The sequence below is a fragment of the Papio anubis genome, chromosome 18, assembly GCF_008728515.1.
Source record: "Papio anubis isolate 15944 chromosome 18, Panubis1.0, whole genome shotgun sequence".
Lineage (NCBI taxonomy): Eukaryota > Metazoa > Chordata > Mammalia > Primates > Cercopithecidae > Papio > Papio anubis.
The window spans coordinates 20,672,282-20,689,458 of record NC_044993.1 but is presented as its reverse complement, the minus strand read 5'-3'; the positions used below and the strand labels follow the sequence as shown (position 1 = coordinate 20,689,458).

Below are 17,177 nucleotides of genomic sequence, written 5' to 3'. Positions count from 1 at the left end.
TGTTTTGAGACAGAGTCTCGCTCTTGTCACCCAGGCTGGAGTGTAGTGACACCATCTTGGCTCACTGCAACCTCCGCCTCCCAGATTTAAGCAATTATCCTGCCTCAGCCTCCCGTGTAGCTGGGATTACAGGTGCCCGCCACCATGCCCAGGTAATTTTTTTCCTATTTTTAGTAGAGACGGGGTTGTGCCATGTTGGCCAGGCTGGTCTCGAACTCCTGACCTCAGGTGAACCACCCACCTCAGCCTCCCACAGTGCTGGGATTTCAGGCATGAGCCTCCGCACCCGGCCGTGTGCTTGGATCTTTAGATACATTAATTCTTACTGCAACCTTCAGGAGGCAGACTTATTCCCATTTTACGGATGAGATCACTGGGGTTCCTAGAAGTGGTTTGTTCAAAATTTCCTAGCTAGTAATTGGAGCTCTAGGGTCCACTTCACCCAGTTTGCCTGCCTCCTGACCATTAGGTTTAATTCTGTGTGTCTGGCCGGGCGCGGTGGCTCAAGCCTGTAATCCCAGCACTTTGGGAGGCCGAGACGGGCGGATCATGAGGTCAGGAGATCGAGACCATCCTGGCTAACAAGGTGAAACCCCATCTCTACTAAAAATACAAAAAATTAGCCGGGCGTGGTGGCAGGCGCCTGTAGTCCCAGCTACTCGGGAGGCTGAGGCAGGAGAATGGCATGAACCCGGGAGCTGGAGCTTGCAGTGAGCTGAGATCGCGTCACTGCACTCCAGCCTGGGCCACAGAGCCAGACTCGGTCTCAAAAAAAAAAAAAAAAAAAAAAAATTCTGTGTGTCTGCTTCCCCGACAGTGTGTGAGCTCCTGGGTGTGGGAGCCATTCAGCAGAATACTTAGCCTAGTCTCCTGCACACAATTTGGGAAATTTTGCTGAGTTGTTCTCTACTGACGATTCTTGCCTCTCTGCCCCATAATAGTCTCATCTGTTCCCTCTCACATCTCTCAGCCACAAAATCACATCTTGGGCAAGATGAAGGTGCTTAGAAGATGGACTGTTGCTTTCTGACAGATTCATACCACACCTAATGCTTATTCCAACATGTTTTTAAACAGAACTAGTCGGATTCTGGAGTCTTCTCATGGGCCTCAATCTAGAGAAACCTTTTTTCTTCCAGGACAATCTCCAGCCAACAACTGCAGTTCACCTCTTTCCCCTGTCTTCACCTGTCTTTTATTTCGGTGTATAACTTCCCTGTTACTCCTCTGTTTTTGTGTTTGTGCCTCTTATTTATTACTCAGCCACAAAGGGAGTCACAATTGGTGGTTGATAGGATTGTGTGGAATGTAGCCTTCTTTCTTTTTGATCTTTATTTGCTTCATTTCTTGGTTCTATAGAAGATGGAATTTCTAAATACAATTGTTACAGGAAAGGGGTCTCTATCCAGACCCCAAGAGAGGGCTCTTGGATCTCGCGCAAGTAAGAATTCAGGGCGAATCCACATTGCAAAGTAAAAGCAAGTTTATTAAGAAAATAAAGTAATGGGCCGGGCGCAGTGGCTCATGCCTGTAATCCCAGCACTTTGGGAGGCCGAGGCGGGCAGATCACGTGAGGTCAGGAGTTCAAGACCAGCCTGGCCACCATGGCAAAACCCCGTCTCTACTTTAAAAAAAAAAAAAAATCCAGGTGTGGCTCGCGCCTGTAGTCCCAGCTACTCAGGAGACTGAGGCAGGAGAATCGCTTGAACCCAGGAAGCGGAGGTTGCAGTGAGCCGATATCGTGCCACTGCACTCCAGCCTCGGCGATAGAACGAGACTCCTTCTCAAAAAAAAAAAAAAAAAAAAAAAGAAAAGAAAGTAGTGAAAGAATAGCTACTCCATAGACAGAGTAGGGCATTCCTGAAAGTAAGAGGAGGAACACGTCCACCCTAGGTATAATGCTTATTATATATGATAGAAAAGATCTTGGAGCCAGGCGCAATGGCTCACACCTGTAATCCAAGCACTTTGGGAGGCTAAAGCGGGTAGATCACCTGAGGTCAGGAGTTCAAGACCAGCCTGACCAACATGGTGAAACCCCATCCCTACTAAAAATACAAAAATTAGCCAGGCATGGAAGCATTTGTCTGTAATCCCAGCTACTTGGGAGGCTGAGGCAGGAGAATCACTTGAACCTGGGAGGCAGAGGTTTCAGTGAGCCAAGATCACACCACTACACTCCAGCTTGGGTGACAGAGGGAGACTCCATCTCAAAAAAAAAACAGAAAACAAAAAAAGATCTTGGGGAGATGTGCTCCACTACAAGGGTTTGTGATAAAGGATTAATTTTCTTAATTGCTGTAGTTTGCAAGAATCAATATTATTATTATTATTTTCTGAGATGGAATCCCAAGTAACTGGGATTACAGGCACCCACCACCATGCCCAGCTAATTTTTGTACTCTTAGTAGAGACGGGGTTTCACCATGTTGGCCAGACTGGCCTCGAACTCCTGACCTCAGGTGATCCACCCACCTCCACCTCCCAAAGTGTTGTGATTACAGGTATGAGCCACCATAATATTAGGGATGCCTTAGTTAAAGCAAAATTAGAAATGCCTTTGTTCCCAGATACTGGGATATCTGGACACTCCAAGTCTGGGTCTGTTTGGTAAACATTATCAATCTGTTCCCCTAACCATAAACATGTAGAGGTTAGGAATGCCTAACTTTCTGGGAATGCAGCCCAGCAAGTCTCAGCCTCATTTTCCCAGCCCTCACTCAAAATGGAGTCGCTCTGGTTCGGACACCTCTGACACAATGAGTGTATGCGAGCATTTAATGTTTTTGTCCTTTTCTATTTAGCAACTCATTTTCCTATTAAGAAGTTATAGATGGTAGCCGGGCGCGGTGGCTCACGCCTGTAATCCCAGCACTTTGGGAGGCCGAGGCGGGCGGATCACAAGGTCAGGAGATCGAGACCACGGTGAAACCCCGTCTCTACTAAAAATAAAAAAATTAGCCGGGCGCAGTGGCGGGCGCCTGTAGTCCCAGCTACTCAGGAGGCTGAGGCAGGAGAATGGCGTGAACCCGGGAGGCGGAGCTTGCAGTGAGCCAAGATCGCGCCACTGCACTCCAGCCCGGGCGACAGAGCGAGACCCTGTCTCAAAAAAAAAAAAAAAAAAAAAAGAAGTTATAGATGGTAAAGCCTCTGCTAGATCACCGTTTCCAGAGTCCTTATTTCTATAAATGTCTTATTTTTGACCATTCGTGTTGTGTCTTGTTGATCTCACACAATAAGAACAGAATAGCCATTTCATTCACTAAGTTCCAGTAGTAAAAAACACCTTGAAATGTAAATAACCCTTAAAATATTAAAATAATTTTAAGTATAAATGAATCTACTCATTACTGTCTTTACTCATGGAGCTCGTGTTAGAGAGGTAGTCTAACTAGAGCCTTTTTTCTTTCTTCCTCTATTTTTATATATTCTGGATTGTGGTAATGTGGCTTTTATAATCAAACAAATAAATTTAGGAAGTAAAGAGAAGAAAGATATTTGCCATTTATTTCTTCTTTTGATCTTAAAGATACAACCAGTCCGCAGATGTTCCAGGTCAAGCTCATTGAAAGAGTCAAACACTGTCTTCCTGCTTTTCCATTGAAAGTGCACCTGTGTGCCCAAGGCAGTCTTTTACTCACACCGTTCCCTTTTCAGTTTGCCAAGCCTCTTCTGGTCCTTTCTGAGCCACGTCTAACCCTAAAGACTGCCCTTGTCCCTGAAGCTTCAGCTTTGTGTGTTTCAGGCCAACTGGCGCCTGGAGAGAGGGAGGGTGGAGAAGAGAGGAGACCGTGTGTGTGTGTGTGTGTGTGTGTGTGTGTGTGTGTGTGTGTGTGTGTGAATACCGTTTTCAGACCAGGAGTCTGGGTACTTCTTTAAGATATCCTTGGCCTAAGCTTCTCAGATGGCGAAAGTGTTTGTTTCAACCACTGACTGCAAGCAGCTAAACTAGCTTTCCTCTGGATGAGACGCACCCAGCCTACTCACAGCCATACCCGCTCCACCTTGCCCTGGAGTCCTTGGGCCTGATACAGTCGGGGGATGAACAGCAGGTGTGCTGAACTCATAATGAGAGGTTTCCGCTGTGGGATTGCCTATATCCTGCCCCCCACAGAGGCTCCTGTCACTTTACCTTTGAACTCTCCTTGTATTCAGCCCCTGATCCATGGGATTTGGTGACAATCCCTGGCTGGCAGGAAGCTTTGATCCTTGGGGAGTCCAGAGGAAGTCCTGTGATGTGTGGGATCCCTAGAGTCACAGGGATTGGGAAGAAGCTCTATACCAGTGTGGGTTGCTAAGATAGACCCATTAATTAAGCAGGAGCCTTTGCTTAATACTCAGTTACTAAAAAAAGAGATCCGGTAACTGATAACAGGGAGCTCAGCACCCCTCAAGTATGGAGTGGGTCTTGCACAGGCAGTACTGTTATTTTAAGGACACAGCAGTGCCCAGGGGGGAACTCCTACCCACACGGAGAAAGAACAGAATACCTGTGAGTATCCCTTTTTAACAAGTAAAAGCTGACTTGACTTTGAATGTTAGGAGGCTCTAGCAAAAAAATCTCAAAGATATTTCTAAGTGAAAGATTCCTCTAGAAGGAGAAAAAAAAAATGACCTTGTAACAAACACTGGAGGATGGGGCATGGGAAGCCAGGAGACCAGCCTGGGTGACAGAGTGAGACCCTCTTTTAAAAAAAAAAAAGTGAAAGCTCTAGAATATATATAGAGATGCTTTGGGCTATAATCCATTGGAGAGGGGTTGGGCGATTTGTCTTTAGGCTGTACCTGCATAGCAAGCGTGCTGGTTTTGCTTAGAAACTGCCTTTTTTGGTGTGGTGGCTTGGGAGCTAGAAGACTTACTAAAGTTCCCCCAAGCCATTTCCTTGGTGCCACCCATTGGCTAGGAATAAATGTCAGAGTGAAGGCACTTTCACATAGTAGGCGCAGGTTCCTCTGCCTCCACCCACCTCCAAAGGTAGAAATTACTTCCTTTACTCGTACAGAATTGCCTGCGTTTCTCTCATAGAACGGAGATCACTCCATGTGGGGTGTGTGTACTGCCTCCCCACAGGGCTGTAGCTGCCACCTGGGAGGGTTCGTGCCTTATTCATCTTTTCTATCACCAGCACACTGCCTGGGCATGACAGAGGCCCATAGTACTGATTATTGAATGAGTGAGTAATCATGAGGCAATAGCGGTGAAGAGTCATCCTCTGCTGGGAATTAGCTCATTTTCATGCTGCCAGCCTCAGGAAAGATAAGACTTCCTCACCCAAAGACAGGTTAGAAAGGGCACTCGAAGCCGGGCACAGTGGCTCACGCCTGTAATCCCTGCACCTTGGGAGGCCGAGGCTGGCAGACCACAAGGTCAGGTGTTTGAGACCAGCCTGGCCAACATGGTGAAACCCCGTCTCTACTAAAAATACTAAAATTAGCTAGGCGTGGTGGTGGGTGCCTGTCATCCCAGCAACATGGGAGGCTGAGGCAGGAGAATCGCTTGAACCCAGGAGGCAGAGGTTGCAGTGAGCCGAGATCGCGCCATTGCACTTCAGCCTGGGCACAGAGCAAAACTCCATCTAAAAAAAAAAAAGGTGCTCGGGCGAGGCCACAGAGTCAGGCCCCTGACCTAGGAGACCCGACTGTGGCTCAGAAGCTCCCTGAGAAAGCCCAGGAGGTAACTGCCCAGCAGGGACCAGGCAGCATCTTGCTGAGGTTTGCTCACAGGACTCAGACGCTTCACGTGGTGACACTGGGCAAGGAGCAGTGAGGGTTGTTTGCAGGCTGACCGTATCATATGTGGGTCCCAGTGCAGATTAAAATGCAGGGCTGCTTGCTGGGGAAAACAAATAACAAAACAAGAAGAAGAAAGTACCATTAGTGGTGTGTGTGTGTATAAATATGTATATGTGTATGTATATTACAGAAAACGGGTCCCGATCCAGACCCCAAAAGAGGCTTCTTGGATCTCATGCAAGAAGGAATTCAGGGCAAGTCCGCTGTGCAAAGTAAAGCAAATTTATTAAGGGAGCAAAGTAGTGAAAGAACAGCTACTCCATAGACAGAGTAGGACATTCCCGAAACTAAGAGGAGGAACGCGTCCACCCTAGATACAATACTCGTATATATGGGGAGAGGTACTCCGCTTCAAGGGCTTGTGATAAAGGATTAAATTTCTTAATTACTGTATTTTGCAAGAATCAATATTATTATCTTTAAAGCAAAATTAAAAATGTCTTTGTTCTCCAGGTATCGGGATATCTGGACACTCCTAAGTCTGAGTCTGTTTAGTAAACATTATTAATTTATTCCCTTAACCATAAACATCTAGAGGTTAGGAATACCTAACTTTCTGGGAATGCAGCCCAGCAAGTCTCAGCCTCATTTTCCCAGCCCTCACTCAAAATGGAGTTGCTCTGGTTCAAATGTGACCACCAGAATCCTGTGCTTATGGGGCACAGTGAACTCCAGATGCAAATGCTCTGGCAAAGAGGAGTGGACACAATCTTACCTCCTCCACTGACATTCATGCTCCCTGTCCCATTGGACTTCATTTACAAAACACAAGTTCACAGGAGGCTGAGGCAGGAGAATCGCTTGAACACAGGAGGCAGAGATTTCAGTAAGCCAAGATCGCACTCCATTGCACTCCAGCCTGGGCGACAGAGCAAGACTGTCTCAAAAAAAAAAAAAGTTCAAAAATAAGATTATTATGATTTTTTTTTTTTGAGACGGGGGTCTCACTCTGTCTCCCAGGCTAGAGTGCAGTGGCACAATCATAGTTCACTGCGGTCACAAACTCCTGAGCTCTAGGGATCCTCCAGGCCTAGCCTCCACACCCTAGACTGCAGGCGTGTGCCACCATGCCTGGCTGATTTTTTTTTTTTTTTTAGTAGAGATGAGGTCTTGCTGTGTTACCCAGGCTGGAAGAATTTTAGGATGGCAACAGCAGATCATTAGACCAAGCAAACCTGGCTGTCTTGAGCATGGGACCTTGTGTGACTGCAGTTCGCATACCCATGAAGCCGGCCTTGGTTGTCTGGCAGTGTTTCAGTTGACATTCTTGGGAGTTTCTGCTTTTACCAAGTGAGAGACTAGCCAGAAGTAGCACGCATGAATGTCTTTATTCATTCATATTTTGTTTTAGGTATGAGCAATGTACCAGTCACTTTCTGAGGCACTGGGGTTATACCAGAGTGAAAAAGGCAAGGCCGCCAGGCATGGTGGCTCACGCCTGTAATCCCAGCACTTTGGGAGGCCAAGGTGGGTGGATCACTTCAGGTCAGGAGCTCGAGACCATCCTGGCTAACACAGTGAAACCCTGTCTCTACTAAAAATACAAAAATTAGCCAGGCGTGGTGGCACGTGCCTGTGATCCCAGCTACTCGGGAGGCTGAGGCAAGAGAATCGCTTCAACCCAGGAGGCGGAGGTTTGCAGTGAGCTGAGATAGAGCCACCGCACTCAAGCCTGGGCAATGAAGCAACATTCTTTCTCAAAAAAGAAAAAAGAAAAAAAGGCAAAACATGGCCTCAGTGTCAATAGTACTTACCATCTAGAAAGGAAAACCTTTTTTAAAGTACACAATCAATATTTATTTTATGTTTTATTTATTTATTTTTTACACCACCTGCCCACTCCCCAATGTTTCCATGATAGGGGCTACAGACAGAACTCCAGGAAGGGCAGGAAGACTGACCTGGGGCGGGGGTGAGGGGAAGAATCCCGGAGGCCAAGAATATAGGAGTCCTAGCAAAAGGAAGCAAAATATTAATAGCCTCCCAGGCTGAGGGACTAGCATATGCAAAGGCCTTGAGAGGAGCTTTGTTCAGGCAAGAAAAGAAAAAAGGCCAGCACAGCTGGAGCACAGGCAGCCAGAGGCAGGTCGGCTGTGGGGAAGAGTCAGCCTGGGGAGCTTGTTCTATGTAGCCCTTTCCCCTGACTTCCTGCCTCCACTCCCCAGTGCCCATGCTGATCAGGAATATCAAAAGATGGAAAGGCTCTTGCTGTCTTCTTACAGCAAGTCCAAGACGCGTGGTGCTAGACACAGTCTGCTTGGTGGAATGTTCAGGGGACCCTGGGCCCAGACCATGTGCTTGTTACCCGCTGGATTAACTGTTTCCCATCATTTCCATTCACCATCTCCAGTGTCCTGTTCCTAAAATGTGGCCTCTCTTTTCTCTGATGTCTCATCACCCTCTCTCTGCTCCCTGTGACCCTTACCATGTTCTATCCTGTATTGTCTGTCTTTACGTTAATATCTTCTTATTCATCCCCACTAGACCATAAGCCTTTTAAAGGCAAGATCTAGATGTTTCCCTTGTTAAATGGCCTTACACTCTTTGCTTAGAGTTTATTAAGTTAAATATATGTTTCTATATTTTATTTTATTTTATTTTTAGTTTTAGTTTTATTTTTTGAGACGGAGTCTTGCTGTGTCATCCATGCTGGAGTGCAGTGGCGCAATCTTGGCTCACTGCAACCTCCGCCTCCTTGGTTCCAGTGATTCTTCTATCTCAGCCTGGCATTATAGGCGTCCACCACCACGCCCGGCTAATTTGTATATTTTTAGTAGAGACAGGGTTTTGCCATGTTGGCCAGGCTGGTCTCGAACTCCTGAGTTCAGGTGATCCTCCTGTCTTGGCTACTGCACTCCAGCCTGGGAGACTTGGTCTCAAAAATAAAAAATAGGCCGGGCGCAGTGGCTCATGCCTGTAATCCCAGCACTTTGGGAGGCCAAGGTGGGCGGATCACCTGAGGTCAGGAGCTCAAGACCAGCCTGACCAACATGGCGAAACCCTGTCTCTATTAAAAAAAAAAAAAAAAAAAAATTAGCCGGGCGTGGTGGTGCATGCCTGTAATCCCAGCTACTCCCAAGGCTGAGGCAGAAGAATCGCTTGAACCGGGGAGGTGGAGGTTCCAGCGAGCCAAGATCACGCATTGCACTCCAGCCTAGGCAACAAGAGCGAAACTGTCTCAAAAATAAATAAATAAAAATAAATAAATAAAATAAAGAAACATTGCATAGTATAATGGCTAAGATTGTAGGCCCTATTTCTTTTAAGCAAAATACAAAATCCAGAAACCACAAAGGAAAACATTTGAGGGGCCGGGCGCGGTGGCTCAAGCCTGTAATCCCAGCACTTTGGGAGGCCGAGACGGGCGGATCACGAGGTCAGGAGATCGAGACCATCCTGGCTAACACAGTGAAACCCCGTCTCTACTAAAAATACAAAAAAATAGCCGGGCGTAGTGGCGGCGCCTGTAGTCCCAGCTACTCGGGAGGCTGAGGCAGGAGAATGGCGTAAACCCGGGAGGCGGAGCTTGCAGTGAGCCGAGATCGCGCCACTGCACTCCAGCCTGGGGGCGACAGAGCGAGACCCCGCCTCAAAAAAAAAAAAAAAAAAAAAAAAAAAAGGAAAACATTTGATAAATTTAACTACATCAAAAATGGAAATTTCTTCACTAGAATAAAAAATTTCACAAAGAAAAAATGCCGACTGGGAGAAAAATATTTGCAACTCATATGACAGATAATGGACTTAAAAAAAAAAAAAGGAGTTTTTACAAATCATTAAGGAGAAGCTGAATTATACATACCAGAAAAAAATACAAATTTATGTTTATATATTTGTTAGAAGTATGCAAATTCATAACAGCAAAATGCTATTTTTTTCTACTGGATTAGCAAAAATAAGGAGTTTACAGTACGTGGCACTGATAAGAATACGGTGAAACAGGAATTTTCATAGTGTTTGAGAAAAATGTAAATTATTGGAACCTCTCTGGCCATATCTATCAAAATTGTAATGCGCATTACCTTTTGAGCCAGAAATTCCATTTCTAGATATTTGTCCTACAGATATACTTGTACATGTCTGTAATGACTTAAGTATCAGAATGCGTATTGCACTGGGCACAGTGGCTTATGCCTCTAATCTTGACTACTCAGGAGGCTGAGGTGGGAGAATCACTTGAGGCCAGGAGTTCAAGATCAGCCTATGCAATATAGCAGGACCCCATCTTCAAAAAACTGTTTATGGCCGGGCGCGGTGGCTCAAGCCTGTAATCCCAGCACTTTGGGAGGCCAAGACGGGCGGATCACGAGGTCAGGAGATCGAGACCATCCTGGCTAACATGGTGAAACCCCGCCTCTACTAAAAAATACAAAAAACTAGCTGGGCGAGGTGGCGGGGCGCCTGTAGTCCCAGCTACTTGGGAGGCTTTCAGAGAGCAGGAGAATCGGGCCCCAAAAATACAACCAGGGCGGAAAAACCCAACCCCCGCCAAAAAAAAAAAAAAAAAAAAAAAAAAAAACTGTTTATTGCAGCAATATTTGCAATAGCAAAAGATAAAAAAGAATTTAAATTACTTTCATTGGAAAGATGAGTAAATAAATTGCATTACATTCATCCTCTGCAACTATAAAAAATAAGTTATTTCCGGCCGGGCGCGGTGGCTCAAGCCTGTAATCCCAGCACTTTGGGAGGCCGAGATGGGCGGATCACGAGGTCAGGAGATCGAGACCATCCGAGCTAACACGGTGAAACCCCGTAAGTAATAAGAAATATTTGCCAATTAAAAAAAAATTTTTTTTTTTTTTTTGAGATGAAGTCATGCCCTGTTGCCCTCATTGAAGTGCAATGGCGTGATCTTGGCTCACTGCAACCTCCGCCTCCCGGGTTCAAGCAATTCTCCTGCCTCAGCCTCCTGAGTAGCTGGGATTACAGGCGCGCGCCTCCTTGCTCAGCTAATTTTTGTATTTTTAGTAGAGACGGGGTTTCACCATGTTGGCCAGGCTGGTCTCAAACTCCTGACCTCATGATCCACCTGCTTCGGCCTCCCAAAGTGCTGAAATTACAGGCATGAACCACCGTGCCCGGCTACAAAATATGTTAAGTGGGGGGAAAAATCATGGTATACAACAGAGCATAGAATATAATTTTGTACTTTAAAAAGGCAAGGAAAGGCTGGGCTTGGTGGCTCATGCCTGTAATCCCAACCTCTGAGGTGGGAGGATTGCTTGAGCCCAGAATTTCAAGACCAGCCTGGGCAAAATAGCAAAACACTAAAATGCCAAGCATGGTGACATATGCCTGTAGTCCCAGCTACTTGGGAGGCAGAGATGGAGGATTGCTGGAGCCCAGGAGTTTGAGCCTGCAGTAAGCTATGATTGTACTACTGTACTTTAGCCTGGGCAACAGAGCAAGACCCTGTCTCAAAAATCTTGCGGGGAGGAGACAAGAAACAGAAGTATACACATGTGTGCTTGTAAACACTGAGAATATGTCTTTATATGGGTGATGTCCTCTGAGAAGGGAAGCAGCTAGGAGTCTGGAGTAGAAGAGAGCCTTACTTTTTAATATGTGCTCTTTTGTACTGTATTATCTTTTCAATAAAAATAAAAAATAAGGACACAGGCTCTGGATGTTGGAAACCTGGCTCCATCATTTTTTTAGCTGAGTAACTTTAACCCTCTAACCCTCAGTTTCTGCAAATATAAGATAGGGCTAATAACTTTCGTCTATAGGACTGGCAGAAAGTACCTAAAATAGTCTCTGACCCAAAAAGTAGTAGTATTTGAGGCAAAACGCCCTGGACCAGAAGTAACTTTACAAGTAGCTGCAGATAAGTCTCATGACCCCCTGTGGCCCAATTGCCTCCTGTCCCTAGTTGGACCAGTTGGTCCCTAAATCTCCTTACTGTTTTGTTTTGGGTTTTGGTTTTTTGAGGTGAAGTCTCACTTTGTTGCCCAGGCATGATCTCGGCTCACTATAACCTCCGCCTCCCCAGTAGCTGGGATTACAGGTGCACGCCACCACACCTGCTAATTTTTAGTAGAGACGGGGTTCCACCTTGTTGGCCAGGCTGGTCTCAAACTCCTGACCTCAAATGATCCACCCACCTTGGCCTCCCAAGTGCTGGGATTATAGGGCTGAGCCACCGCACCCAGCCTCAGTCCCCTTATTTTTGTTTCCCTGTTCCTTTCAAACCTGTTTCTTGCTAGAAGTTCTAGCTCCCAAGTCGGGAGGATTTTTTGGGGAAGTAGGAGCTCCTATGAATAGGTACTTTTGACACCCTCCTAATTCCATATCAGACCATAAAATCGGAGCATTGCTCATGAAAAATGGAAACTGTAGTAGCAGACTTTTTTTTTTTTTTTTGAGACAGAGTCTCACTCACTCTGTTGCCCAGGCTGGAGTGCAGTGGCTTGATCTCAGCTCACTGCAACCTCCGCCTCCTGGGTTCAAGTGATTCTCCTGCCTCATCCTCCCGAGTAGCTGGGATTACAGGCACCTGCCGCCATGCCCAGCTAATTTTTTGTATTTTTAGCAGCAACAGGGTTTCACTGTGTTTGCCAGGCTGGTCTTAAACTCCTGACCTTATGATCCACCCGCCTCGGCCTCCCAAAGTGCTGGGACTACAAATGGCAAATTTTTGTATTTTGAGTAGAGATGGGGTTTCACCATGGTGGCCAGGCTGGTCACTAACTCCTGATCTCAAGTAATCTGCCCATTTTGGCCTGTCAAAGTGCTGGGATTATAGGCGTGAGCCACTGCATCGGCCTGGTGACAGATGTTTAAAGTAGGGGCAAGGAAAGGCATGATTGCTCAATAAATAGCCTCCTAGGCCAGGCGCGGTGGCTCATGACTGTAATACCAATACTTTGGGAGGCCGAGGCGCGTAGATCATGAGGTCAAGAGTTTGAGACCATCCTGGCCAACATGGTGAAACCCCGTCTCTACTAAAAATACAAAATTTAGCTGGGTGTGGTGGCATGCACCTGCAGTCCCAGCTACTCAGGAGGCTGAGGCAAGAGAATTGCTTGAACCCGGGAGGTGGAGGTTGCAGTGAGCTGAGATCACGCCACCGAACTCCAACCTGGCAACAGAGTGAGACTGTCTCCAAAAAAAAAAAAAAAAAAAGCCTCCTGGGTTTCATAAGATAGTTGCCTGTTCTGTGGGTGGCGGCAGAGGGCTTTATGGGGAGCTGGGGAGGAAAAAAATGCTGGTAATCATTTGCTCTGGGAGGAATCATATCCAGGCAGTCTTGCCTGTCTGTGGTCCTGAGGTCTCTGCCATGCTTTGGGACTGAATAAAGGAGTCTGGGAACTATGATTGGGCCTGAGAGTAAAGGGGAGTAGAAGCCCCAAGGCCATGTAACTAGGCATGGGGTGAGTGATAAACACAATGGAAAACCTATCTCAGTACAAGGGCCAGCGCCACCCCTGCCTCCTTCTCCAACGCAAGATGGCCATGCATTATCTTCTTTTTTTTTTTTCTTTTTTCCCGCCCAGGCTGGAGTGTAGTGGCACAATTGTGGCTCATTACAGCCTTGACCTCCCAGGCTCAGATGATCCTCCCAACTCCAGCCTCCTGAATAGCTGGGACTACAGGCATGCACCACCAAACCCGGCTAATTTTTGTATATTTTGTAGAGATGGGGTTTTGCCACATTGCCCAGGCTGGTTTCAAACTCCTGGACTCAAGTGATCCGCCTGCCTTGGCCTCCCAAAGTGCGGATTACAGGCATGAGCCACTGCACCCAGCCACATTATCTTCAGGAAGTCTGTGGATGTCCTCACAGATCTCCTCAGGCAGGAGGAGAGGGCAGTTCAGTCGTACTGAGAAATGCCGGCACAGTAGACAGGTGGTCATGGCTCGCTCTCTCGTGCAGGTGCTGAGCGCCGTCCTCAAGGATCTCTACCACCTGCTGAAGCACGTGGTGCATCTGGAGCCCGATGACGTGGCCAAGCTCCATGCCCAGTTGGCCCTAGAAGAGCTGGATGACATCATGAAAAACTTCCTGTTCCCTGCACAGAAGCTGGAGAAGAAGATTGTGGTCCTGCCATAGACCTGGCTCCAAGGACATGGAGGAGGCAGGCAGGGCTAGGCACCCAGAGCCACGCCCAGGTCTTCTGGCAGGTGTCCCTGCTGCCTCTTGAGTGCTGGCAGCATGGCTGACCCTGGGGGTGGCTTTATGGTGCTGGTCACTTGGGTCTTCAGGGTCCCTTCCTAAGGCATCTGTTTAGCACTCCCGCATTCAGCCTGAAGGGTGTGCAGTTAAGAGAAAACAATTAGCCAGGCGCGGTGGTTCACGCCTGTAATCCCAGCACTTTGGGAGGCTGAGGCAGGCGGATCATGAGGTCAGGAGATCAAGACCATCCTGGCTAACACAATGAAACCCTGTCTCTACTAAAAATACAAAAAAACTAGCCGGGCGTGGTGGTGGACGCCTGTAGTCCCAGCTACTCGGGAGGCTGAGGCAGGAGAATGGTGTGAACCCGGGAGGCAGAGCTTGCAGTGAGCTGAGATTGCGCCACTGCACTCCAGCCTGGGTGACAGAGCGAGACTCCGTCTCAAAAAAAAAAAAAAAAAAAAAAAAGGAAAACAATTACAAATCTCATTAATCTGCACATTTTTCACTGTCCTCTAGCTTTGAGAGAAGGATGTCTACCTGGTGGAAGTATATTTTAACATGACTGATGGCATTTGAGTAATTGTCCACTCTCTTGGAACTTGGGGAGAAGAGACTGGCCACCCATATGTCACCTAGCTCTATATTCTTCCAGGCTGAGATTCTTCTTCCTCAGGAAAATGAGGAGCAGAGCTGGCCACCCTTGGCTGCTCAAGAAGCATTTCAGAGTAGGAGATGCAGTTGGAGGTGGGGAGCGGAAGGGAATAGTTATCAAATAATGCAAAAGGAAATAAAATGATCTTGGATGGAAAGAACAACAGGGCTAAATATGGTCCTCTGGTGTCGAGATGGAAAACTATGGAGTTGAAGAGGCTCTGATGCCCGGAAAGGACAATCAAGCTGGTTGACTTTTCCAGAGAAAAAGGGTGAGCCCTGTGTTTGTCCTCCCAGGCCATTTTTCTTCACTCCCTCTGCTGCTGTTTGCAGAGTTGCCCTTATTATCAGGAGAAAAGAACCACAAGCATCCAGAGAGTTTACATCCTGCCTTCTGTCCTCTGCTCCTTCAGAAAGATGAATGCCTAGACAATGGGTTCACACTGAATGCAGGCTGGAAAGAATGCATGCTGGTGGCCTGATGCCAGGGCTGTTGAAACAATTTCAGATATAGCACTGTGGTCTCCGCTTTATTTCTTTATGTATTTTGGCCACTGCATTTTGATGGCAGCTAAAAGAGATAACAGAAAGGAGATACTGGCTGGCTGCTTCAGATTATACCTCCCCGTTGTCAACACCTTGATGAGGCGAACCCAGAGCTGCTTGATCAGTCCTCGGCTTTGCGGGGCTAGGTACAGAATTTTATCACAGGATTTTATACCGCTCTCTGGGGTGACCAGACCCACAGGAACCAAAACGCCATTTCCAAAAGCTCGAGTGACTGAAGGATCTATACACAAACATGGCCATTTGCTAGTTAACAACAGGACATTTCTCTCTGGCCAGATCACAGACACGGTTCTGAGTTCAGAACTTCCTTGATGGCGTCCCTTTAAAGAGGCCATCTTATGAACAGAATCACAAGTGAGCTTAGTGAGCAGAGAATTAGAACAAACCTAGCTAGGTGTGTTTAAGGAATATTTCCATTCAGCTAGTGTAGCTGGATTAATTTCTATTCTCCAAATCGAGGATGTCTAGAAAATGGGCATTGTGGCTTTCAAATATAAGAAGAATCTCCTTTGGGCCAGCTGGATATACAATAAAAATGCTTGTTTCTTGGCCTTCCTTTAACTGGACTCCACAACCCACTTCACATCAGCAGGTCGAATGTGTTACACAATCCATTTCACTTACAACTTCGTTTGCATTAACTGCATTCCAGTTCTGAGGACAGATCCTGATTGACCACCTTGATTAGTCTAAGACACTATCTAGTCCAAAACCCTCGAGTGTCTCATGAAGCATCCTAGTACCTTTATCTCTAGTTATAGATCACCTCTTAATTTGAACTATTTGGCAGGTGACTAAAAACATCTGTTCTTTATTGATTTTTTTTTGAGGTGGGGTCTCACTGTATTGCCCAGGCTATTCTCAACTTCAGAACTCAAGCAGTCTTCCCCACTCAGCTTCCTGAGTACCTGGGATTACAGGTATGTGCCACCATTATGCCTAACTTTATTGATTTATTTTTTCTTTTTATTTTTCTTTTCTTTTCTTTTCTTTTTTTTTTTTTGAGACAGTGTCACCCAGGCTGGGAGTGCAGTGGCACAATCTCGGCTCACTGCAACCTCCAACTCCTGGGCTCAAGCGTCAGCCTCCCAAGTAGCTGGAAGCACAGGTGCACACCACCATGCCCAGCTAATGTTTGTATTTTTAGTAGAGACAGGGTTTCTCCATGTTGACCAGGCTGATCTCGAACTCCTGGCCTCAGGTGATCTGCCCACCTTGGCCTCCCAAAGTGCTGGGATTACAGGCATGAGCCACCGTGCCTGGCCTTTATTTTATTTTATTTTTTTTGAGATGGAGTCTGGCTCTGTAGCCCAGGCTAGAGTGCAGTGGCCGGATCTCAGCTCACTGCAAGCTCCGCCTCCCGGGTTCACGCCATTCTCCGGCCTCAGCCTCCCGAGTAGCTGGGACTACAGGCGCTGCCACCTCGCCCGGCTATTTTTTGTATTTCTTAGTAGAGACGGGGTTTCACCGTGTTAGCCAGGATGGTCTCGATCTCCTGACCTCGTGATCCACCCGTCTTGGCCTCCCAAAGTGCTGGGATTATAGGCTTGAGCCACCGCGCCCGGCCAGCTGGCCTTTATTTTAAGACAGAGTTTTGCTCTATTGCCCAAGTTGGTATAGAGTAGCGCAGTCATGGCTCACTGCAGCCTTGACCTCCTGGGTTCAAGGAATCCTTCCACCTCAGCCCCCAGAGTAGCTGAGATCACAGGTGTGCATCACCACTCCTGGCTACTTTTTAAAATTTTAGCAGAGATGAGGTCTTGCTATGTTGCCCAGATTTGTCTCAAACTCCTAGACTCAAGCAGTCCTCCTGACTCGGTTTCCTAAAGTGTTGGGGTTATAGGCATGAGCTACCACGCCTGGCCTATTTTTTTTTTTCTTTTTAACAGGGTCTCACTTTGTCACCCAGGCTGGAGTGAAGTGGCATGATCATAGCTCACTGCAGCCTCAACCTCCTGGGCTCAAGCAGTCCACCCACCTTAGCATCCCAAGTAGCCTCAGCTAATGTGCACTATTGCACCTGGCTAATTTTTTTTTGTAG

General features: G+C 47.0%; 2 protein-coding genes across 3 annotated transcripts in view; both read left to right on the top strand.

Annotated features, from left to right (window-relative positions):
* The window catches only part of TANGO6 (transport and golgi organization 6 homolog), a 261,322-nt gene extending 247,156 nt beyond the window's left edge, over window positions 1-14,166 (top strand). For both annotated transcript variants that reach the window (XM_009196757.4, XM_009196756.4), the window contains exon 18: window positions 13,673-14,166. In XM_009196757.4, the coding sequence (XP_009195021.1) occupies window positions 13,673-13,849 (177 nt within the window). In that variant the 3' untranslated portion in view covers window positions 13,850-14,166. The remainder of the gene's footprint in view (window positions 1-13,672) is intronic.
* A 175-nt stretch (window positions 14,167-14,341) lies between these two features.
* Window positions 14,342-17,177, top strand: part of HAS3 (hyaluronan synthase 3) — a 33,641-nt gene continuing 30,805 nt past the window's right edge. Inside the window, exon 1 of the mRNA XM_021932101.2 lies at window positions 14,342-16,056. The gene's annotated coding sequence lies outside the window, so the exon portion shown is untranslated. The remainder of the gene's footprint in view (window positions 16,057-17,177) is intronic.